Source organism: Callithrix jacchus, chromosome 18, assembly GCF_049354715.1.
Source record: "Callithrix jacchus isolate 240 chromosome 18, calJac240_pri, whole genome shotgun sequence".
Taxonomy (NCBI): Eukaryota; Metazoa; Chordata; class Mammalia; order Primates; family Cebidae; genus Callithrix; species Callithrix jacchus.
This window is the reverse complement of record NC_133519.1, coordinates 41,001,303-41,024,880: the sequence shown is the minus strand read 5'-3', so window position 1 is coordinate 41,024,880 and position 23,578 is coordinate 41,001,303. Positions and strand designations below refer to the sequence as shown.

The following is a 23,578-nucleotide window of genomic DNA, read 5'->3' as shown; positions in this document are numbered from 1 at the left end:
CCACCTCAGCTCCACTTCCTGTCACATCAGCAGCAGCATTAGAGTCTTATAGGAGTGTGAACTTTATTGTGAATTGCAAATGTGAGGGATCTAGGTTGCACGCTCATTATGAGAATCTAATGCCTGATGATTTGAGGTGGAATGGTTTCATCTTGACATCATCCCTCCTATCCCCTGGTCTGTGGAAAAACTGTCTTCCACGAAACCTATCCCTGGTGCCAAACAGGTTGGGGACCACTCGTTTAAAGGACTGATGACTCTTTTAATGCAATGAGTGACACAGATGAAGTATATAATCTGCATTCTAGCAGAAATGGTAGTCTAGATTTTGAGAATGAAGAATTTGATATCTTTAAAATTATTTTCTTGTCACACAGTTATGGTCATTCAAAAGCCAATTTCTATTAGATTTCTTTTTTATTGCTTGTTATACATATGTATAAGTGAATATGCCTTTTTTAAAAGCAATCATAACATTGGAAGTCCTTTTTCTATCTCCTTTGCACTGGTTTTTCTTGAACCATTTGTTAATCTACAAATTCTATGGCTACATAGAAATCTATTCACATTCACAGGATTTTGCAACTTGCTTTGTTCCACTTTTACTGCTATATTTGCTTTATCTGTATTGATTCTATAGGAATTAGTTTATTTTACAGTTTGGCTTGCTTCTTTGTTATGTAGTGTTGAAATGCCATATTCACATTTGCTTTTATGGTTCCCATATTAAGGTTCAGGGATTTACCCATGCATTTGTATAGTTGAGCATTTTTGTTGCTTCTTTATACAAGCTTTAACTGAGACTAATACATGTATTTTTCTTTTCTTTTTGTAGAGACAGGGTCTTGCTTTGTTGCCCAGGCTAATCTCAAACTCCTGGTCTCAACTGATTCTCCCACCTCAGCTTCCAAAAGTGCTGGGATTACAGGCATGAGCCACCATGGGAACACCACATTTCTATAAGGTTATGGGGTTTTACTTTGTCCAGTGTTAATTAGTTTCACATATCTAGAATCTCTAATTTCCTATTGGATACTAATATAGAACTATTGTACTTATTTACATGAACAAATTAATGTTTTCCCCTGCAAACTACTTTAGGAAGATTTTCAATAAAGGTAAATGGGATATAATCATCTACTAAGGGAAAATGACTCAGAGTGGAACATATACCAAAATATAAATCTGCTGTATTTAAAAGAGGAATTGAAAGCAAAAGATTCCAAAAGCTTGAAAAAAATGGAGATGCCCTAAATAAACTTACCATTGAAAAATAACAGAAAATGTTGAATACAATAAAAAAAGTGCATTGCTATGCTGGCAAGAAAGAAAATGCTTTAGAGGTAAACATAAATGAAGTGAATGAATGAATCCAGAGAGGCAAGAGAACCCTGGCATAAGTGCCTACCTTGAAAGGGTCTGCTGATTCTTAAGGAACTTGAGCTTCCTTTTAATAAAAGCTGCATTGGGGCTTAGGAGAAAGGAGACAAAGAGATTGCCCAACATGCAGAGGCTGAGAGCAGACCTACACATAAGCCAGAATGCCTTATATCTTCAGGGAAAAGTCAACAATAGCAACAATGAAAAACCAAACCAATCAGAAGAGGGGTATAATAAGGAAAACCGTCCATGAAAAACTAGAAGCTAGGTAGAAAAAAAGACTCACTTCCTGTGATATCCATGAAAACCTCAAGCCAATTATTTAAAGTGGTTACTAGTCAGCAGAGATAAATCCCTTAGAAGAATTAAAATTGTATTTTCTTTGGTGGAAATGTTCTATCCAGACCTCAAATAATTCCTATAAAATTTCACTGAACATAAGCTCAAGTTAAAAAAATCATAAAACAGGTGATGATCTTAAGTACCTCTGATGAGTGGCAGGGTATAGTGGCTCACGTGGGTGATCCCAACACTTTGGGAGGCTGAGGTGTGGGGATTACTTGAAGCCAGGAGTTCAAAACCGGCCTGGCCAATGCAGTGAGACCCTGTCTCCGTTTTTAAAATACAAAGTCCAGTGAGTTGAGTGCCAGCAGAAAAAGAAAACTGACAGCAGAATTATATCTATAAATGGTCTAGGTACTAGAATTATCTGCTACTAAATAGAAATACACCTATTCCTTGTTATTTAATTCACTCCTAAAAACCCTACCGCTAAGTGAAAAGCCACTAAATGAAAAAATATTTTAACTAGAAAATCATGATGCATTCTGTGTAAACCCAAGAAAACTAAATACTTTCAGCCAAAGCATATCAATTTTTCCACAGACAAGGTTATATAAATAATTTGAAATAATAAATAAATTTACAAACTATAATGTAATGAAGACATTGTAAACTTTCTTGCTTCTGTACTAATTTTTCAGTCTTTGGGGGAGCCGATAGTTATTTTACATTCTAAATTTATAGCACTTAAAGTTACAGCACAGAAAACACTGTGAGTTTAATGTTCCTATGACTTACAACATCTTACAGGAGCTGGCTCCTTTGCAGTCCCTTTAAATTCATCATTTCCTACTCTTTCTCCTTGATGCCTGAACTCTGATTCATTGGCTTCTGTTCAGTTCTTCACATTCCCAACTCTTCCATGGCTCCAAACTGCCAAATCTGTGGGTCCTACCACCTTGAATGCACCCTCTGCTATTCTTCACCTGACTGGTTTCTTTCCAACATTCTAATTTCAGACTAAGTCTAATGGATTCAGAGAAGTCCTCTCTTACTATTTTGTGGGAATTGGTCCCTCTTCTGCACCTCCATCCCCCAGCACTTGCCTCTGGCCATATTGAAGGATCTTGAAAGATATACAGATAGGTACATACAGATAGGTATACAGGCAAGTGAAAGAACAAAAGGCAGAATATACTTAGTGTTTTAATGGAATGATTCTAGAGGTCTGCTTAAATTGGAAAGTCAAAGCTGATTGAGGTTATTACCTTAGGAAAAGGACACTAATTGGTCAATGTTCAGGGGAGTTCAGATAGTAACCACAGCCTGAAAAGCATCTAGGCCTGTGTTATGTATGGTTTGGCTTTGTCCCCACCCAAATCTCATCTTGCAGTTTCCATAATCCCCATGTGCATGAGAGGGATGTGATGGGAGATAATTGAATCGTGAGGGTGGTTACTTCCATGCTGCTGTTTTCGTGATAGTGAGTTCTCATAAGATCTGATGGTTTAGTAAGGGGCTTTCCTCGCTTTCGCTCAGCACTTCTTGCTGCCGCCATGTGAAGAAGGACGTGTTTGCTTCCCCTTCTGCTATGATTGTAAGTTTCCTGAGGCCTCCCCAGTCATGCAGAACTGTAAATTTCTTTCCTTTATAAATTGCCCAGTCTCAGGTATGTCTTTATTAGCAGCATGAGAATGAACTAATATAGCCTGTGAACATTATTTGCCACTCTCACTTACAGATACTTTAAATATGCCCACTAGTTCAAGCTCTAAGGGTGGATCACTTTGTTTCACCCCAGTGTGAGGATTCTCAAGAATGTAGTATGTGGTAATTATTCCATCTCCTTCCACTTGAGGTAGCATAACCATAAAATGGTACAAACTGGACTTGTAGACCGTACTGAGATGCTGATGCACTTGCCCGCTTGTGAAAACCCACTTCCCCATGACCTCAAAGATAACTTTGTTATGTGTGCTTGCTGATGGAAGAGAAGGTTTGCCTCTCACACCAAAGGCTGGCATTTGCAGCAGTTTCTGTGCCTACAGGGCCTAACCCCATATCTGGCTCAAACTTGGGACCCTGATTTTCATGAAGGGCATTCTAGCTGCTGTGTAGAAAATATATTGGAGGTGAACATGTGATTGCTGTACAATCTCCTTAGGTGGTCCCTGTGGAATAGAACTTGAATGCTCTCTGTAACTGGTCTACAGATACAGGTAACACATCCTGCTGGATATAGTTCTTTATGTATTTTGTTGAATCCATTCCATTATGTTTATTGTGTGATTAAGACTTAAGAAAATGCTTTAAGGTTTTTCTTCTGGTTGTATAACTTAAAATGCTAAAATGTTTTATGTATCAAATAATTTCCTAAGGGTCACCAAGGGGTTCACAGAGAAACCACAATTTGGGTCAGTTATTTTGTTCACCCAGGTAGCCATTTATCAGTTCCAGAAACCCAAAGTGTGAGGTAGTGCTCTGCCTCTACCTGGGACTTACCTCTGCTATTTGCATAATTTTGGTTCCAAGTTTCCCTCTTACTTTCACTGGAGGAAATTGAGGGTTGAGTCAGCATGTGATAAGGGAGTGCTTAAATGGTTTGGATGTGTTGTTTCCTCTACTTGATTTGATGGGTTTGTAGATCCCACTCCATTTCCCCCTGTGTGAAAAGCCTTAGTGAGCCCAGGTGGGTACCTGAGCCTGGGTTGCAGTCACTCTGCAAAGTCCCTCAACCCAGACTTCTCTTAGATTTTAGCCTCCTAAGAGTTTGGATTTTCTATGGCCTTCAGGTGATCACAAAGAAGAACTTTCTCTCAAGTTGTGGCAAATAGCCTTTCTAGGAAAGAATATATATTGCTCCCACTGCTGCCCAACCCCAACTCCACCTCATCCCCATGGCATTTTCCTGTATCTCTGAATAAACCCATGAGAGATCCTAAGTAAAACCAATCCTAAAATCACTCCTGTCCCGTCAACCATCCCAATGGACTGATCTCAGATTTCTATCTTGAAACAAAGAGGTTAGAAATCAGCTTTTAGTACTGTGTTGAATGAAATATTTCACGCCATTACTTTAGTTTTAATGTTAAAAACAATTTAAGAATAGATTATAACAAAACAATAAGTTCATAGTATTCCAAAGTTTTACTTGTTAAATGCAGTATTAATAGCCTACTGCTGTATAATATTCATTTCTAAGCTACTAGATATCAACAGAGCTAAACTCAGACCTGGTCATTTTAAAAGCATATTTCTCTTTATGTTCACAAAAGCTCATTAATCATCTTAAAAATCCAAGCATTGACTTCACAAAAACAAAAATAGAAAGACAGTTCTTTGTTTATTGGATATCCAAGAATTAAAAAAATTAAATTTGGCTTTAGTATCATTAAGTAAGGATATCACATCCTCAGAACCAAAAACTAACAAGAAACTCATTTTCTTCTTCTTAACAGCTACAAAGGTAAAAAAGAGGGTCAAGGATATATAAATACAACAACTTTTAATTAAAGAGAGGATTAACAAAGATAATTGAAGTCCACTTATAATTTCAAATTTGCTTTTTGAAAAAGTTTTATTTTTTATTTTTTTGAGATGGAATTTCACTCTTGTTACCCAGGCTGGAGTGCAATGGCGCGATCTCGGCTCACCGCAACCTCTGCCTCCTGGGTTCAGGCAATTCTCCTGCCTCAGCCTCCTGAGTAGCTGGGATTACAGGCCCACACCACCATGCTCAGCTAATTTTTTGTATTTTTAGTAGAGACGGGGTTTCACCATGTTGACCAGGATGGTCTCAATCTCTTGACCTCGTGATCCACCCGCCTCGGCCTCCCAAAGTGCTGGGATTACAGGCGTGAGCCACCGCGCCTGGCCCTGAAAAACTTTTATTTTTAATTCAAAGAGATTAAAATAAGGAGCAAAACTGATATGCATTTCAAATACTCTTTCTCTGCCAATGATCAAAACAATTAGAGATGAAATGAAAACAAAATCTTAGGTAATTAACAGACTGGATAGTCAGGTTTAAAATCAATAAGGATTAACTGTTAATACACTTTGGTACCAGAAAGCTTACACCAAAGTTTGTTAGAAGGGAGATTAAACAGGTGTTGATACATTACACAGAAAGAAAAGAGTAAAAAAGGAGGTGTGGAGAGAAAGCTGAGTCCTTTGGGTCTTCCCCAAATCTTCTATCACTAAAGAAAAGTAACTGCCTGAAAGTGTGACAGGGTAATAAGAGTAGCCTCTGGGCTCACTGCAGAAAGGAAGTTGGCCTTCGATTTCAATAATTCAGGGTCCTGTGGGAGAGACAGTCTTCTCAGTGGAGGAAGGGGAAATTTGTGGTACCCTAGAGGAAGAGCTCTTTGGTTCGTTGAAACTTTGAGTTTTGAGTTTTCTGTATAGCAAAAAGTGGAGACTTAAATTCATCTTTGTGGAAGACCTCTTCCTTTGTTACGAGAAAGCCACCCTTTCCGTAGTTATAGGAATTGAAACAAGTCCTCACCTGACCCAGTGTTATTGAAAAGGGGAAAGTTGTGACTTCGAAATGAATTCAGAAGCATCCATTGTAGAGTTAAACAGAGCAGCCAAATGAGCTAGTGTAGTTGTAGTTGTATATAGTTGAGACATGTTATAGTTTGGTATTACAGTGCCTGCCTAAATGCAGTAGCTCAGAGTTTTCCTAGATTGCAAATGAGTATTTATTCAAATGAAGACATATCATACTGGTTTAAAATTAAGACAACTTTAAAATAGGATTAGGAACCAGAAATTGAGATGATGAGAGTGCCTAAAGACAGATGGAGTTAATCAATTACAATTTTCCTTTTGATTCCATTTCATCCATATAAACAGAAATTCTCCACAAAAATTTTTGTGAAATGAACGACTGAGAATTGTGATTCTGAAAGTTTTTGCCCCTTCAAAAAAAAAAAAACCCACAACTTTTTAATGCTCATATTAGGTATGTAAATGTTTTTTGATTGATGTGAGATTTCACTTGCTAGGAGAGTTTATTTAAGTTTATCTAAAATTCCCTGAGAAAAGAATGTACTATTTAAGGTAGATTATGTCTCAAGGTACACACCCTGATTTGAGAGAGAGACGCTAGCTACCAGCTTCCAATTTTCCATCCTTAAGATCAGTGAAAGAAAGGAAATCCAGGCTCTTCAGTTTAGCTTCAACACTATCAGTAAACTCCCTGGAGGCTTTCTGCAGTGGAAGCCGGGGTGGGCCCATTGGAATCCCAGAGACCAGAGTCATGATGGCTTTGGTCTGTGACACTCCAAAACCTAGATGGGAAAAATAAATGAGGAAACATGACTGACTGTTCATCCCTCCACAAACATCCCAAAGAAGGAGACCATATGCTAATAGCAACTACTACAACAGGGTAAGATTAAAACAAAAGATGAGAACATTTCTAGTCCATATGAAAGATGAGCAGTCATTTGAAATCCCTCTTCCTGCTTCAAACACACAGAAATGCTGGAAAATTTTAACAAGCTGATCACAGTAAAAGAAAACAAAGACTCGGCCGGGCGCGGTGGCTCAAGCCTGTAATCCCAGCACTTTGGGAGGCCGAGGCGGGTGGATCACGAGGTCAACAGATCGAGACCATCCTGGTCAACATGGTGAAACCCCGTCTCTACTAAAAATTACAAAAAATTAGCTGGGCACGGTGGTGCGTGCCTGTAATCCCAGCTACTCAGGAGGCTGAGGCAGGAGAATTGCCTGAACCCAGGAGGCGGAGGTTGCGGTGAGCCGAGACTGCGCCATTGCACTCCAGCCTGGGTAACAAGAGCGAAACTCCGTCTCAAAAAAAAAAAAAAAAAAAAAAGAAAACAAAGACTCAAGATGAATCTTAAACCCAAGAAGGAGGAGCCAAAGGTGTCAGGAATCAAGAGGTCAGAAAGATGAGGAGAAGCTGATGCCAAACAGCCCTTGAGGATAATCTGATTTAGGAATACACTATTGTTGATCAAAGGAGGTAGGACTTTATTGCCAGGACAAAATTTAGTTTAGTTTACGTAGGAAGTCCCTGAGAAATGCAGTACTTAAGGTCGCTTGTGACTCAATGCTGCTGTTTTCATGCTGGTGTTATACGGCTGGCATGGGAATGGAAAATGAAGTCTTGGATCTGTGCATGGTGAGAAGCTGGAATTAAACTCCCTGTGTAAAACTGGTAGTCAGCCTTCTATGAGAGGCAATAGAAAAAAACTCAGCCCATTGGTCTGGAGATAGAGAAGAAAACCTGACTTCTACCAGGGTTGTAGACAGAAACAGATCTCATGAAAGAAATCTTGAGCCCGAGCCAAAGGTGAATGCTAGATCCCAATATGCATTACAAACTTAGTATAGGTACTATACAAAGAAATTAACCCAGAACTGGTTAGAACTGGTGGAACTACAGTGTCTTAGCAGAGGGAAATGTAAACTCACTTGATAGGGCACCTTACAACCTAATGTTCAATGGGTTATGCGGAAAAGAACAGTCTCTGAAGATGAGCTCAAAGCTAAAGATTACAAAGCCCATGAGGAAAAGCAGCAGCATGAGAACCAGCAAGTTCCAAAATGACAAAACTCACATCCTGAGAGTAGATGACAGATTATTCTGAAAGAGATTTCTCAGAGATAAAAGGAGGAATAGAAGCCATAGGGTAAGAGAAGTAAAGAATGCTAGAGAACAAAACAATCAACAAGAATTACTGAAAAAAATATATATATTTAGGGAAATCAAACACTAAAAACATAGCTAAAGAAAGGATTAGTGATTTTCAAGGTAGATCTAAGGAAATAATAGCATAGAAAGATATGTTAAATATTTTTTTAAATTGCGATACAGATTGAGAAAATCCAAAATACATCTAATAGGCTTTCAGAAGGAGAGATTTGAGTAAATGCAGTCAAAATAATCTTTACAGATGACAGTAGAGAATTTTTTCAGAACTAAAGGAAGATAAAGCCTTCAGACTGAAGAAGCAGATAGAACATCAGGTACACTGTTAATATGTAAAAAGCTTAACTAACAATTATCAATCATAATCTCCAATCCCTGTCTTCTGTAATTTGTTTTCTTAGCTGGCTATTGCTTTCAGATTCAAGATATAAGAACTAACTTTCTTTTGCTAGGTTAGTTTCGGTACAGTAAACACTGAGCATTGGGAAGGAAAATATTAGCATGATTGAACATACATAGGCCTCCCTTGTCTGCAGTTCCACTTTCCATGGCTTCAGTTATCTGTGGTCAACCACAGTCCAAAAATAATAAGGTATTTTGAGAGAGAGACAGAGAGACTGACCACAGTCATATAACTTTTATTGCAGTATATTGTTATAATTGTTCTAATTTATTAGTTTATCTCTTACTGTGCCTAATTTATAAATTAAACTTTACCATAGGTATGTATGTGCAGGAAAAAAAATATAGTGTATATATAGGGTTTTGTACTATCTGCAATTTCAGGCATCCTCTGGTCTTCTTGGAACATACCCCCCCGAGATAAGGGGGACTACTGCACACAGGCAATCTTTTAGTTCATCCAGCATTTTAATAGTTCAGTACCTATTTTAATGTACTTTAGGAACATATGATTATCACACCAAATCCACAATTTTGTGAAAACATGCTTAGAAAAAGGGAACAGTAATAGGTAGTTCATAGCACTGGTGGCACACAAATGTGCAAAAATCATGAAAGTGGAAACACAAACAGAAACGTCCTAGAAGGACTAAGAGTAGGCTGAGAACCCTGCAGAAATGAGGGGCGAAGCACATAGGAGGTGCTTGAGGGAGAGGGAAGTTGCCAGGATTATGCAGAAGGGCTCTGACAGAGAGCAGGGAGGTTTGCCGAAAATAAACTTAAAGCCCTTCCTGCATTAATGCGGGTTCAGCTGGCCCAAGGGCCAACCCCTTGCAGAAGAGGAACGGATGGTGGCATTTGTCATTTGTTATAGAATAAGACTTAAGACACTGGAGAGGTTCCTCTGCTCCATTTCACTGTGTTTCTCCCCACTACTCCTCAATTTTACTTTGTCATATTATCCAAACCTCCATCCATTTAAGCTTACATGTGTTAATAAACTCTGTTTAAATTGTAAATACTCTTGGGAGAGCTGTCAGTCATTCACAATTTAGTAGGATCTGTATTTAGACTGCCTTCCTCCTAGCACTTAGGCTGAAATCAGCCACAATGCAGTAGTAGCATTTTAATGAGCAGAGGCAAATAAAGGGAGGGAGTGTGGACGGTTTAGGGAGAAAAAATGGAAAATGGGGTAGGTATGTGCTAAAATGGAGAAGGCTGCCAAGATCTTCCAACTAGGTTTACTTCACAGTTTTATATGGTTGGCCCCGAGGGTTAATAAGGGAAACAGAACTCTGCTTGCAACAGACCAATAAAAGGTGTGCTTGTTGAACCCTCAGAGAAAGTGATGGTATTCCATTTTCCTTACAGTCTCCAACAGCAGGCAAAGCAGAAAACAGTTGCGGCACTTACCTAGTTTGACCACAAAATTGATAAATCTCTGGATACAAAACTAGAAAAGAACAAACAAATCTATAGTTAATATTACTGAACTGTGTAAATAATGTAAAGAAATTAGAAGTCAAATTACAGAAACCCTAAAAAGTCTGCACACCTTCATTTACTGAAGATCTGTCAGAGTGGAGAAAAATAGCCAAGTGAAGATGACTGGGATCCATCCAGGCTAAGGTAAGATCTTTTCATACACGTAGGCTTTACAGAATGGGCCCAGGCAGAAAAGAAGCTTCAATGATGGACTTGTACAAAAGAGTAAAGATGGGAAATCACACCCCTTATCCGTCTGGCTTACATAGGTAAACTTATCTGTTAGTGTAGTAGTTTTCAAACTGGGGTACAGATAGCTCTGGGGTTCCTTCCAGGATTCCTAAGGAGAACATGGCCAAGGCTAAGATTTATGGGAATTAATTTCTAGATCCTCAGCTTCTGTAAGTGCTGTGTTCTAAAACTGATCAGCATAAGAATTTGCATGGAATGGAGGTGCAGGTTGTTCTCTTGTTTTCCCATTCACAGTCTTTCTTTTTCTATTTTTGAAAAAAATAAAGACATACCTCCTATATCCATTGCCTTGGGATACCTCTGGAGTACCAAATAAAAGAGCAAATCAAAATGTTAGCATTAGTATTGACAATGAGAGGGACAGTGATTCCTCTAATTAACAGATAATAAGTCCTCTCAAAAATCAGAGGTTTTTCAATTATTTGCTTTCTACACTGCTAGCTACTCGGGTTTCAGCTAAAAATCAGTAAAGCATTCTGTGATTTTGGCATATGATTTAAAAAATGTTCAAAGAATTGAGTGACACTGCTATAACAAAATTTCCATTCTTATCTACTAACTCACATGAATACAGTTTTGAAATACTTATTTCTCCAAAAACAAAAATAGTATTGATGTTGAACCTCAACTCATCCTAGCATTAAGTAATATTCATCCATGGATTCATAGAAAAATTGGTTTAAAAAAAACAGCCTCATCTATCTTATTAAGAGATGTATTTTCAATAACATTTAACTTTTATATTTATCAAAATGCTTAACATATTTGTTTTAATTGACTGTATGCTAGAAATAATATTCATTGTACAATAAAGAGACTTATATATGTGTTCTACCCCATGAATGATATAGCACATTACATTTACTATCTTGTTCTTTGCTGCTTTTTTCCATTTAACATACCATATAGATCTTTCCAGGTCAGAATACATAAAGCTATCTCATTTTTAAGAGCTACATATAATTCAGTTGCATAATATATTTAATCATTGCCTTATGGATGAACATTGGGCTGTTTTTTTAAAATTTTTTGTTGTTGTTGTTAATGAATGAGAGCTTCTTATGTTGCTCAGGTTGGCCTTGAACTCATAGCCTTGCACCTCAAGCACCAGGACAATTGGCCGGAGCCACCGCGGCTCCTATTTGGGCTGTTTTTATCTTTTGCTCTTATAAACAAAGCTGCAAGGAATATCTTTGTACATGTGTCATTTCACTCATGTAAATATAAAAGAGGGCATTTAAGTACATTAAGGTGAATGAGATAAATTTAACCCTAACATCTTTTCTGCTTCTTCACGTGACTCAAAGGTCTTCAAGAGCAGAAACCAGCTTTACTGAAATTATGTACTGAGCACAGCCCCTGACATATCAATGAATGAGTAAATAAGACTCACTCACACATGCCTTTTTAAGAAGAAACACAGAATGTGGTAAACTAAGTTCCTTACCAACATTGTTTTGAATGGGATGATTTATTTAGAGTGGGACTAAGGTGGGGGAAAAGATGGAGACTGGATCAGCTAATAAGAGAAGCCACTGAGTGGAAGGGTCAGCATTACAGCCGCTTCAGTCTACTCCATCTATGATTTCCCTGTTCTCTTCAGAACAGGCTAGAATTTTCAGGCATAACTTTTCTAGGAAACTAGGCAGGGTGGGGGAAACCATCAATGCAAGGAAATGGCAGTCTGAAATTCATTCTTCATACCCTTATTTAAACCAAAATCTTGTCAATGTCTAGCTTATGTTGCATAGCTTCCTAGATCCCTACCCAGTTCCTATTCTTAGTTTCACCTGGTCTGAGGATGGACAAAGGTGAAAGTTAAGGTATTTAAACTTTAAGGAGGAAGTAGATTTATGATGGCTCAACTTTGAGGCCTAAGGGTGGGGAATAATTGATCACTTCTGGATTCTGCTTCTTCATGCTCTCTCTGGGTTGGGGCTGCAGGTCACTCCCTCTAGCCCCCAGGGTGCTTTGTACTTCTGCTCTGTCATCTCTGATTACACTGATGGCAGCCTGTCCTGTTCAAAAAGATCCCACAGCCAAGCTTCATTAGAACCCTCTTGGGTTCTATGTGATTTCCTAGAATTTCATAGTAACTTATCTTCTTTTATATAAGCTAGTTTAAATGGGTTTCTGTTACTTGTAACCAAATAATTTCTGACAAAGACAGAAACTCACAAAGCGTTAGTCCATCCTTGAGACACTGGTCACCAGGGTCTATAACACTAAGGGTCAGTTCCTGCTAAGGTGTAGGAACTTAGGGCTTGTGCTCAAGTCATGTGTTCATGTGTCTCACCTCTAACTGCAACAGGTTCTTCTAAACAATGACTGAATTTCTTTTTTTTAGCTGGGTGTAGCGGCATATGCCTATAGCCCCAGCTACTCAAGAGGCTGAGGCAGGAAGACTGCTTGAGCCCAGGAGGTCGAGGCTGCAGTGAGCTATGATCATACCACTGCACTCCAGCCTGGACAACAGAGCAAGACCCTGTCTCTAAATAAAAGAGAACCAGCTGTTGAGACTGTTCCACCCTTCACTGAGGTTCTTCTTTCCCTGAATGGCTAGACTGTCCTCCATGGAACATTCACAGCAGCCACTATGTCCTCTGGGATCTTCCTTGTAACATATCAGCTTCTGCTTCCTGTCTCAAATCCTGTATCTACTTTTGGGTCACCCACTAGGCTCTTATTTTCTTCCTGGTGGATGTTTCTAGTTCTCAGCACATTTCCAGGGTGAACAAGACTGACCTGCCCTGACTTTGAATGAAGCCTTCCCCATTTTAGGTTACCATGTTCATAACTTCCTCATATTCTGTGATAACTCTGGTGTGATGTCCTCAATGGGACAGCATGTGGTCATTTTCCCAGAAATCTATGACCATTATATTATAGTCACAAAAGTACTTTGAAGATAGAGTAAAAATAAGATCCTTTCTAGGAGGAAGAGAAGAGCCATATCCATATGGGGCCTGTCCTGATTAGACATGTAGGGAACACAGACAATGGGGACAGCTTTGGTTTTAAACAGGGAAAAGAGAGAAACAGAAGAAAGGTAAAGAAAGAAGCGCTGGGCAATTTTAATGAGGGCAAGTATGGTAGGAATGCTGGTGAGAGAGAAGAAAAAGAATCCTTAATTGGAAAAGAAAAAAGGCCGTGGGAAGGGAAGAAAACGTTTACCTGATAGTTCAGGGCTAAAGAGAAGTCCTTTCTTTCGAAAGCCTCCAACATCTGGCTTGTCTTTTTTCCCAGGTAGTTATAGGTACTGGAAAGACAACAGCAAATACTGCAGCTTCAATAACTCAACAGGAAAGGCCCAGATCTTCAAATCCCTCTGCTGTTTAAAAGGGAAAAAATATACCCAGTCCTCCTAAAGTCTGTTTTTGGGTCTTAATCTGTTAGGGGATCAGACTGCCTTCAGTTCTGAGTTTTCCAGCAATACTAAGCAGTACTGCAGAGAAGGAAGAGTGACAAAAGGGGATAAAGGAAGAAAAGTGGAAAAAAGATAAAACAGAAAAAAAAAAGCTGGAGGTGTATTTGCTGGGAAGTGACTGAGGCCAGCTCCTGCCCTCGGGTACACACAGGTGCAATGCCAGACAAGAAATGTGGAAAAAATGTAGCATCTGAGGTGAGTCCTAAAAGGCTTATACTGAAAAACTGGGTGGATGGAGCACCATGGTAAAAGGGGCAAATCCCAACAAATTACCTTCATTCCTTGCCAATGTATATATTACTTAAAGACTAGTTTCTAGACAGTAATATTAATAATCATAATAAAATGAGGGCCCATTTACTAAGTGCCTATTATATTACAGGTGCTTGACATAGATCATGTCTAATCCTTGTAAAACCATGGAAGGGTAGGCCTGGTTTTTATTTTGATCAAAGAAGGGCTGCAGAGTTGCCACAAAAGCTTTTCCATTGTGTCATGCTATCTTCAATAATAATGCAATAAAAATGAAGGTAAGAATACTTATTTGACCTGACAATACATTTTTGTGGACTTAAACTCTCTAACTCTACCTATAAAGACAAATATCTTAAATGAATCACTGAATTATCTGAGGCCCAGTTGTATATCCTCCCCTTGGATTCTGTGTGATTTCTCAGTATTTTATAATAACTTATCTTCTTTTACATAAGCTAGTTTAAATGGGCTTCTGTTATTTGTAACCAAATAATTTCTGAAATCAGCAAAGTAGAAGGTTATAGAAACTCATAATAAGGACATTTCCCCAAGTTCTTTAAATTCAAATCGCTTCTCACATGGTAAGTCGGTATCAGAAAATGCATTTATCTTGATGTACCAAGAACAGAAATGTTGTTGGACTTTTATATATAAGCCCTGGGTCAACAGCAAAGGATTCCAGGAATGTGAAGCTCATGTTATCTTCTGGCAATAGACTAAGGAAGAACAATGTCTGAGGAGTTTCAGACACTAAAATTTGAATCCCAGTGGTCTTAGGTGTATCCTTGGTTAGAAAGAAAGGTGATTATAACTAGGGAGAAATGAAGTCTAACCAAATGTACTTTGCTTATAGATTATGTTGACAGAATTAAAATGCCTAGGATGGAGGCCAAAAAGGAGGAGTCAAAAAAGTAAGAATTTCCAGGGGGAAAAAGGTTTAATGGTGATATGATTTGGATCTGTGTCCCTGCCCAAGTCTCATGTTGAAATATAATCCTCAATGCTGGAGGTGGGGCCTGGTGGGAGTTGGCTGGATCATGGGGGCAGTTCACATGGTTTAACTCATCTCCCTTTGTGCTGTTGTTGTGATAGTTCTCATGGAATATGGTTATTTAAAAGTGTGTGGCACCTGACCTCCTCTTCCTCCTGCTCTGGCCATGTAAGATGTACTTGCTTAGCCTTGCTCCATGATTGAAAGTTTCGTTCAGAAGCCAAGCACATGCTGCCAAGCTTCCTGCACTGCTGAATCATAAGCCAATTAAACTTCTTTTCTTATAAATTGCTCAGGTGTTTCTTTTTTTTCCTTCTTTTCTTTTTCTTTTGAGACAAAGTCTTGTTCTGTCATCCAGGCTGGAGTGCAGTGGGGCAATCTTGGCTCACTGCAACCTCCACCTCCCAGGTTCAAGTGTTTCTCCTGCTTCAGCCTCCGGAGTAGCTGGGACTACAGGCGTGCACCACCACGCCCAGCTAATTTTTGTAATTTTAGTAGAGACAAGGTTTCCCATGTTGGCCAGGCTGGTCTTGAATGCCTGGCCTTGTGATGTGCCTGCCTCGACCTCCCAAAGTGCTAGGATTACAAGCGTGAGCCACCGTGCCCAGCCACTTTACAGCAATGTGAGAATGAACTACTACAGATGTTCAGCAAATACAGCATTCAGATTTCCTTAGTAGAAATACCCCTGTAGTTATGATGGCTGTCATGGGCAATCTTGGCTTGGTGAACAAGCCATTTACATTATTCAACTCAGTCACTCTTTCTCAAAGCCAGGCTCACCAAAATATGCTATAAATGTTATTTTGCTCCCTTGGTACCTTTCAGTGAATGCAAACATTTCATTCAATCTGCTTACAAGCATATTCTAATGAATTAGGTTAACATGTGCAGTGGACATGCTAATTGAATTGCCTGTCTTTTGCTAAGTAGGCATTGGGGCACATGATTCCGGTTAGACCTGACATGGACACTTGCCTAGGTATTGCTACCTAATGATGTCCTGAGATGCCACACTTGGGCAGCCATGACTGGGCATGTGCATACTGAAGCAGAGAAAGCCCATCTGGATACAGACAGACAGAAGAGAAATGAAGGCATGTGCAGAAAGATGCAGAGGTAAGTCTCTTCAAAAAACCACACATGGAAGATGTGATTGGCTGCTGAGATTCTGCAGTTCTTGGCTTTCATTTTCTCTGAGGCCTGGTTGTATATCCTCCTCTTGGGTTCTATGTGATTTCCTAAAATTTCATAATAACTTATCTTCTTTTACATAAGCTAGTTTAAATGGGTTTCTGTTACTTGTAATCAAATAATTTCTGACAAAGATAGAAACTCACAAAGTGTGAGTCCATCCTTGAGACACTGGTCACCAGGGTCTATAGCACTAAGGGTCAGTTCCTGCTAAGGTGTAGGAACTTAGGGCATGTGCTCAAGTCATGTGTTCATGTGTCTCACCTCTAACTGCAACAGGTTCTTCTAAACAATAACTGAATTTCTTTTTTTTTTCTTTTTGAGACTGTGTTGCCCTCTGTTACCCAGGCTGGAGTGCAGTGGCGTGATCTTGGCTCACTGTAATCTCTGCTTCCCGGGTACAAGCGATTCTCGTGCCTCAGCCTCCTGAGTAGCTGGCATTACAGGCATATGCCACCACACCAGGCTAATTTTTTTTTATTTTTAGTAGAGATGAGGTTTCATCATGTTGGCCAGGCTGGTCTCGAACTCCTGACCTCAAGTGATCCGCCTACCTTGGCCTCCCAAATTGCTGGGATTACAGGTGTGAGCCACCATGCCCGGCCCAATGACTGAATTTGTAACAAACAGCTAAGCACTATTTCATTCCCTTTCACTGGAAGAATGTAGAAAAGAAACTTCTATTAGAAGGGATGTACATGCAAGAAATACAGCTACTTTGGTGACGAATGCTTTGATGGACATAATCACTGGGAAAAATGAACATGCTTACCTGCCCACTGCTCCAGTTGCTCCCATCACCAGAGCACTCAACAGTTGCTAATTAGAAACAAAGAATATTCGCTTTTGTAAAAAAAAGAGAAAGAGAAGAGATGCTACTATATAAATAGCTACACAAATTGTTTTGGAGGGAACTGACCTGCTGCAACATGCTAGGGGGTGACTTACCTCATCCACCCCAAAAAGGAAAGCAAATTGTTGCTGGCGATGCTGATCAACACATTGCCCGAAGTCTAAGAGATCTGTATCACTGAATTTCAGCCCTTGGAAGGTGGGGATCTTATCCTGAATCCCATCCAGCAACTCCTCAGCACGAACTGTTCAAAACAGTAAGTGCCTCATTAATCTGCACATCTCTAGGAAATAACATCTCATACAGCAGCACACATCTGCAGTGAGCTGCCACATGCTGCTGTCAGCCGGAACTGACTGCAGACTGGGCATAATCACTTGCCTAACTTGCAGCTCCTATGTACTTGTCCAATTATAATCCTAAACTTTCCATTCCTTGTGAAGTGTAAATATCTATTTGATCTTAGTCCCCGGTTCCTGAGACAAAGTACCTATGACTCTTATAGACAGGGATGCTAGGAGAATATTTATTCTTACATTTGGTCTCAACCCTGATTCCTGACACTCTGAAGACCTTTGTAATTTCCTGAGTGATAGGAGCATCTGACACAGAGCTCTTAAATCCCTTGGAATCTACAAAATGATATGTATATTTCTGTACGCTATGAAGTTGACTGATGGCTGGATCTCCTAGATAGCCTCAAGATAAGCGCTGATTGCCAGGGAAACCAACCATGTGCTTAGAGGGTTGAAACTTTCAGTCATACCCTTGGTCTCTGGGGAGGAGAGGGGGACTAAAGATTGAGTTGATCATCGATGGCCAGTGATGTACTCAATAATGCCTACATGATGAAGCCTCCATCAAACCCCAAAAGAACAGGGCTTCTGGGTTGCTGAACACATGAAGGTGCCTGGTGGATGGCTTGTTCAGAGAGAGCACGAAATCTCCATGCCCCTTCTCACATATCTTACCCTATGCATCTCTTTCTCTGGTTGTTTATCTGTATCCTTCATAATAAATGGGCAATAGTAAGTAAAGTGCTTCTCTGAGTTCTGTGAACTACTGTAGCAAATTAATTGAACCCAAGGAGGAGGTCAATGGAACCCTGATTTATAGCTGGTCAGAAGTACAGGCCACAGCCTGGGACTTGAGTCTGGCATTGAAGTGGGGGCAGTCCTGTGGGACTAAGCCCTTAACCTCTGGGACCCAATGCGAACTCCAGTAGACAGTGTCAGAACTGAATCCACTTAGAGGACACCCAGTTAGTCTCTGATCAAGAACTGGTTGTTGGGGGTAGAAATGCCCACACACGTTTTGGTGGTCAGAGGTAAGATGTTTTGCGTTGAGTGGTAAGCATGAGAGTAGAGAACAGGAAAAACAGTTTTTTTTTTTTCTCAGAATGTTTATAAAGTACAGTTGAGTGGTAAGTATGAGAGTAGAGAATAGGAAAAGCAGTTTTTTTTTCCTCAGAATGTTTATAAAGTACAGCCTCTATTTTTCCTCTTATGGAATTTAGAAAAGAGTGGGACTTTAAAATTAATCTAAGACATTTCATCTAATTGTAAAACTCTTCTTTCTGAAAAAATATAGTAATAATAAAAGAAAAGCTAGAAGAGAAGTCAAAAGAGATCAGAGGACTTTCCTGTGTGCTACAGGCAATAAGAATACAACAGGTTCAAGGCAGACACACTCTTGTCCTAGTGAGGGATACAGCCTCACGTCTTCTCAATAAGAAGAAGGGGTGTGTGTGATGGAGACAAAAGGCGTATGCTACAAGTGCCCAGAGATCAAATTTCCTTTCACACCTAACAACTTCCATTATACAGCAGTGTGAGTGATTGATAAGGTGTGGGTCTTTAGAGTGAAATTTAGTAACAACTGGAACTGCCCAGGTAATGGTGGTGGGCTATTGTGGCATGGAGTAGGGTGGGATGGAGTGGTTTCTTAGCATAATAGGGTAAGATGTGAGAGTTGAGAGGAAAGAAATATCAAAAGAAGCAGTACTTACTCTTTACCCCTGTCAAGGCAGGAATGTGATAGTAATAAAATGGTAGAGCAGGGGCGGCAGCAGCCACTTCCTTTAGGAAATTAATCAGGACATCTGAAAGAACAGCAGGAACAGTTATGGTGAGAACAGGTATTAAACAGTAGCTTTCCTTGGTTAAAAAAAAAAAAAAAAAAGAATCACCTGATGAAACAACCACGTTTCTCAGAAGCCTCAAATTCTCAACCACTCTTACCATCCCTGCTATTGCAATGTTTTTGCAACTCACTTCCTCCAAAGTTTTATTTTCCAGCCCAAAATAAGATGGTTATTCTCCTACCATACTAAACTCTATTAAAAAAAATTCATGAAAACCTTCCCACATATAAAGAGATGATCATGAAATACATTTATAAAAACAGAAGTCCGTCACATAAGACTCTTGTCTTCTTACTCGGAAAAGGCTAAGTGTGGCCCGTAAACAACAAAGACTACTATAGAATAATAGATCAGAATAATAAGGTGGTAATTAAGAAAATTCTGTAACAAAAAGATAAACAATATCTGCTTCAAGATACAAGTTATAGGAGTAGGGGCACATTTAACAAGAATTCCAGCAAAATTTGGTACTTTTCCCTTTGGGGAGAAATCCAGACACCCTGGTTTGCTGAGGAAGTGGGGTTTCCTATATCATCTCATGGGAGCTTCACCTGTAACACTACTGCAGATGATAGGTCCAGCAGCACTCCTCATGTTTTAGATGCCACTAGGTAATGGGAGAATTTTATGTACATCATCTGAATACTGTTATGATGGGTATTCAGGCTAGGATAATATTTCTGACAAATTATTATGCATACATTCATTATTTTTCCTTTTAGGAAAAATATTCATTTAAAAATTTGTAAAGCCATGTGAAAAAATTTTTAAATGTTGGGCTGAACACAGTGGCTCATGCCTGTAATCCCAGCACTTTGGGAGGCTGAGGCAGGCGGATCAGCTGAGACCAAGAATTCAAGGATATCCTGGGCAAGATCATACCAACATCTTATCCCTACAAAAAAATAAAAAAAAAAAATTAGCTGGGCATGGTGGCACATGCCTGTAAGTCCTAGCTACTCAGGAGGCCAAGGGAGGAGGGTTGCTTAAGCCCAGCAGTTCAAGGCTGCAGAGAGCTATGATCATGCCACTATACTCCAGCCTGGGTGACAAAGCAAGACACCATCTCTAAAAAACAAATAATTAAAAAAATTTTAAACTTTAAAACTGTTCATTTTAAACTCCCTATTTATAAATATTCAATTACTTATCTACATGAGCTCTTTTCTATTCAACAATAATAGGTGATATGTCATGATGATTTAGACCTATTATACATTTAATTATGGATTTACTGCATCGTGTAGGCAAATAATGTCTGTTTTTATCCTAAAATTTATATTTCCTAAAATTTATATTTCTTTTTTGGTTAATCAAAAAGGATTAAAAAGACTTAGTATAGTTAGATACCATAAATAGTTTCCATAGAGAAAGCAGTGCTTTTGGTATTTCGGAAGGCAATGAATATTTCTGTGAAATCTCTTAGAATTCATTTACTCAACCTTGAATAGGATATGTAGTCTCAAAATGCCCATCACTTATATTCTTCTAAGTAAAATGGTCCCATGCTTTGCCATGTGACTGACACCCTATGTAGCTCACTCATCCAGGAACAGACATTTGACCCAAACATAGGCGTCTACAGATCAACCAGGGGTTCAGTGGATAACTCAGATTACTGGGCAAAAGAACTGAAGTACTTTAAGGCAGTCTCTTTTATGGATCCAGGGAGAGCAAATATTTCAGAGTACCACTGTAGCACTGCAACTTCACGCCGCTAATCTATAGTACTTTACTTTCATGAATTAAATATAACCGTTTTGAATGGAGGCAAGAAGAAGTGGACCATGTGAGGTGCTATGCATTCAGACCTATCCACTTACCTTTGGTCCATGGCTTGAGGAAGAATGGTGCAATGACAGCAATGCCATCAGCTCCTATTTCTGCTGCATGTTGGGCCTTTAAAGAAAAAAAAGACGACCATATTGGAACAAGTGATTTATTATAGTCACCTACAGCTTAGATACTAAGGTCTGTAACAAGCTCTTCAAATTTGCCTACTGATGCACCACTGGAGAGTGGGAAAATTAGCCAAATTTAATGAACGTCATTGCCAGGAAAATCCCAAGTTTCAAAGTAAAGCTCCTAGGTGAAGGCGAGCTGTGTTCTTAATCTTATACTTCTTCATATTTTGGCAGTACAAAAAACCTTGCTCAGGAGACATAAATGGTTCATTTTGATGAGTTGTAACTGTTAAATGAGAAATCTGCTGATGTAATTTCTCTTCTGTTCAGTCCATTGATGATACTGTCTTTGCTGTCCAATGACATGACAGTTGTATTTTAAAATTTATATTACAGATTGGGAATGCAGTTGAGACAGGTTGAGAATGAAAAGCTTATGTACATCGCAGAAGATATTTTACACCATGTTTCTGATATTTTCTCAGATTCCTCCAGAAAACAGTATTTCCTCTTGCTGGGCCCTTGTAACACATTTTATCTATTTCAAATAAAGTACCTAAACCTGCCTGGTGGTAAGGCAATTGTGTATGGTGACTGTCCTCCAACCAGAGTCTAAGTCCTTCAGGGCAGGGCTCAGATCTTGCTCACCCTTGAGTCCAGGTCAGTCATGGTGCTGGGCACATAGCAAGGAACCAGCAGATGCTTGTTGATTGTTTCAAAATATGCCCCGCTATCTAAAAAGGGACAAGGGCTTCCTTCTGAGACTTTGACTTATAGTATCTATATCTAATAGACATGATTATCTTTCTGCAGAAGTAAACTAGCACAGTTAAAAGAAGACTGGGATATACCCCAGTGAAGGCACTGGAATTCATTTCATTAACACAGGATCAGAATGTGATATATTTAAATCATTTGCTTAGTACTCTGTTTAGAAAAAGAGTAGAAAAGTAACCTTATCTGAAATCAAGGAAAGAAGAAACATCTAAGAGAGTCGATGGCAGTATCCATTTGAGCATCATCCAATAGTTACAGCTAAGCAGATGCTAATGTTATTGTCTCTTTGACAAGACTACCCCTATACCAGGAGATTATCCCTATACCAAAGAATTATTCATTCCAAGTTTGCCTCTATACCATTCTGGTGTTCAGCCCAATAGATGATATATGATAATATTTTTAAATTTATATTATACATTGGAAAAGAAGCAATTGAAAAGAGAGAAAAAAGAAAAATATACCCTACAACATACTGCCTTAGTTGAAAAACCTTTTGTAAGAATAGCAAATCAAATGTAATAATAAAAAAACCAATAATAAATCAAATAAAGCAAATCAATACTAAATCAAGTCTCTAAATTCTGATTCCACATTTATTAAGGCTAATGCAGCTTGCCTAACGCACTAAATTGCAAGTTTTTTTTGCAAATATATATTATACATCCCATTTCTAAATCCAAATAACAGCCAAAACAAACCAAACCCATTAAGAGGAAGCTGGCCCAGAAAAAGTCATTATAACCTTTGGAGTTAAAATACCTAAGTTCTGAAAACATGGTTAATCTGCAGTAGTCCAGGCACAGGGCCTTCTGATGAACAGTTCTAAATATCTTTGTACTTTCTTTTCTTAACCAATTCACCCAGGCCTCAGAATCACCACACCACCTGCTTTTCTGCCACCTAACCTGCTAATCCCTAAACCTGGAGCAATCCAATTATCTGTATTCTTGTTCCTATGTTCTGTGTACCAGGAAAAAAAATTCCATAAATGTGATGAAGGATGGTATGACAAATTTTGACTTACAACTTGAGTTAGTTTCTAGCATCACTGAGCAATCCCTTTTGTGTTTTAGCTCCTTCTCTCTTTCTCCAATGCAGAATTCACATTTGCCATTCTTCAGGCCTTTATCCTTTGCCCCTCAGTGCCCTTCAGATGGCACTGCCTTCTACTTCCCAGAGAAAACGGAAATTGGCTCAAGTTCTGCTGCTTACCTACAAACTCAGCTACAGCTGCATCCATCCTTACTCTCCTTGGAGGAAGGTGCCTCCATCTCCTATCCTACAGTCGTCATCATCTGGAGCTACAACCCTTTGTGGCTCAGTGCCTGCTTCTGCAGTGAGCCCCTGAGATCCTACACCTTATCTTTTCAGGCACAGCATCCACCACATAGCAAATATAGTATTGATTTTAACTGTAGCACACAAACGGATGCCCCTTGAGTGGTATCTCCCGGATGGAGCTGCATACATACCAGCTCTTGTGACTCCTTCAAGCTTAGTGCTCCTACGTGAATCACCACCTGATCCAGCCTGCAAAAGAGAAAACAC

At 39.2% G+C, this 23,578-nt stretch overlaps 2 protein-coding genes across 12 annotated transcripts in view; one reads left to right on the top strand and one right to left on the bottom strand.

The window, feature by feature from the left end:
• Window positions 1–4,728: 4,728 nt before the first annotated feature.
• NPL (N-acetylneuraminate pyruvate lyase) overlaps window positions 4,729–23,578 on the bottom strand; it is a 41,519-nt gene continuing 22,669 nt past the window's right edge. Inside the window, exons 5-13 of one of the 3 annotated variants that reach the window (XM_035279768.3) lie at window positions 23,503–23,560; window positions 21,170–21,245; window positions 19,212–19,304; window positions 17,299–17,447; window positions 17,123–17,169; window positions 13,658–13,742; window positions 10,756–10,783; window positions 10,160–10,199; window positions 4,729–6,956 (exon numbers count right to left, since the gene is read on the bottom strand). In XM_035279768.3, coding sequence (XP_035135659.1) covers window positions 6,854–6,956; window positions 10,160–10,199; window positions 10,756–10,783; window positions 13,658–13,742; window positions 17,123–17,169; window positions 17,299–17,447; window positions 19,212–19,304; window positions 21,170–21,245; window positions 23,503–23,560 — 679 coding nt within the window. In that variant the 3' untranslated portion in view covers window positions 4,729–6,853. Of the gene's footprint in view, window positions 6,957–10,159; window positions 10,200–10,755; window positions 10,784–13,657; window positions 13,743–17,122; window positions 17,170–17,298; window positions 17,448–19,211; window positions 19,305–21,169; window positions 21,246–23,502; window positions 23,563–23,578 lie in introns of all 3 variants that reach the window. The other 2 variants (XM_008984876.6, XM_017966020.4) reach the window with 2 other exon arrangements.
• The window catches only part of LOC118149219 (uncharacterized), a 68,967-nt gene continuing 55,644 nt past the window's right edge, over window positions 10,256–23,578 (top strand). For 4 of the 9 annotated variants that reach the window (XR_013528989.1, XR_013528995.1, XM_078355104.1 and 1 more), the window contains exons 1-3: window positions 14,307–14,440; window positions 15,019–15,076; window positions 16,087–16,275. Coding sequence is in view for 2 of the 9 variants with exons in the window: in XM_078355104.1 (XP_078211230.1) it covers window positions 16,184–16,275 (92 nt within the window). In the remaining 7 variants the exon portion in view is untranslated. Of the gene's footprint in view, window positions 10,376–14,002; window positions 14,106–14,306; window positions 14,441–15,018; window positions 15,077–16,086; window positions 16,276–23,578 lie in introns of those variants that run through there. The other 5 variants (XR_013528993.1, XR_013528992.1, XR_013528994.1 and 2 more) reach the window with 5 other exon arrangements.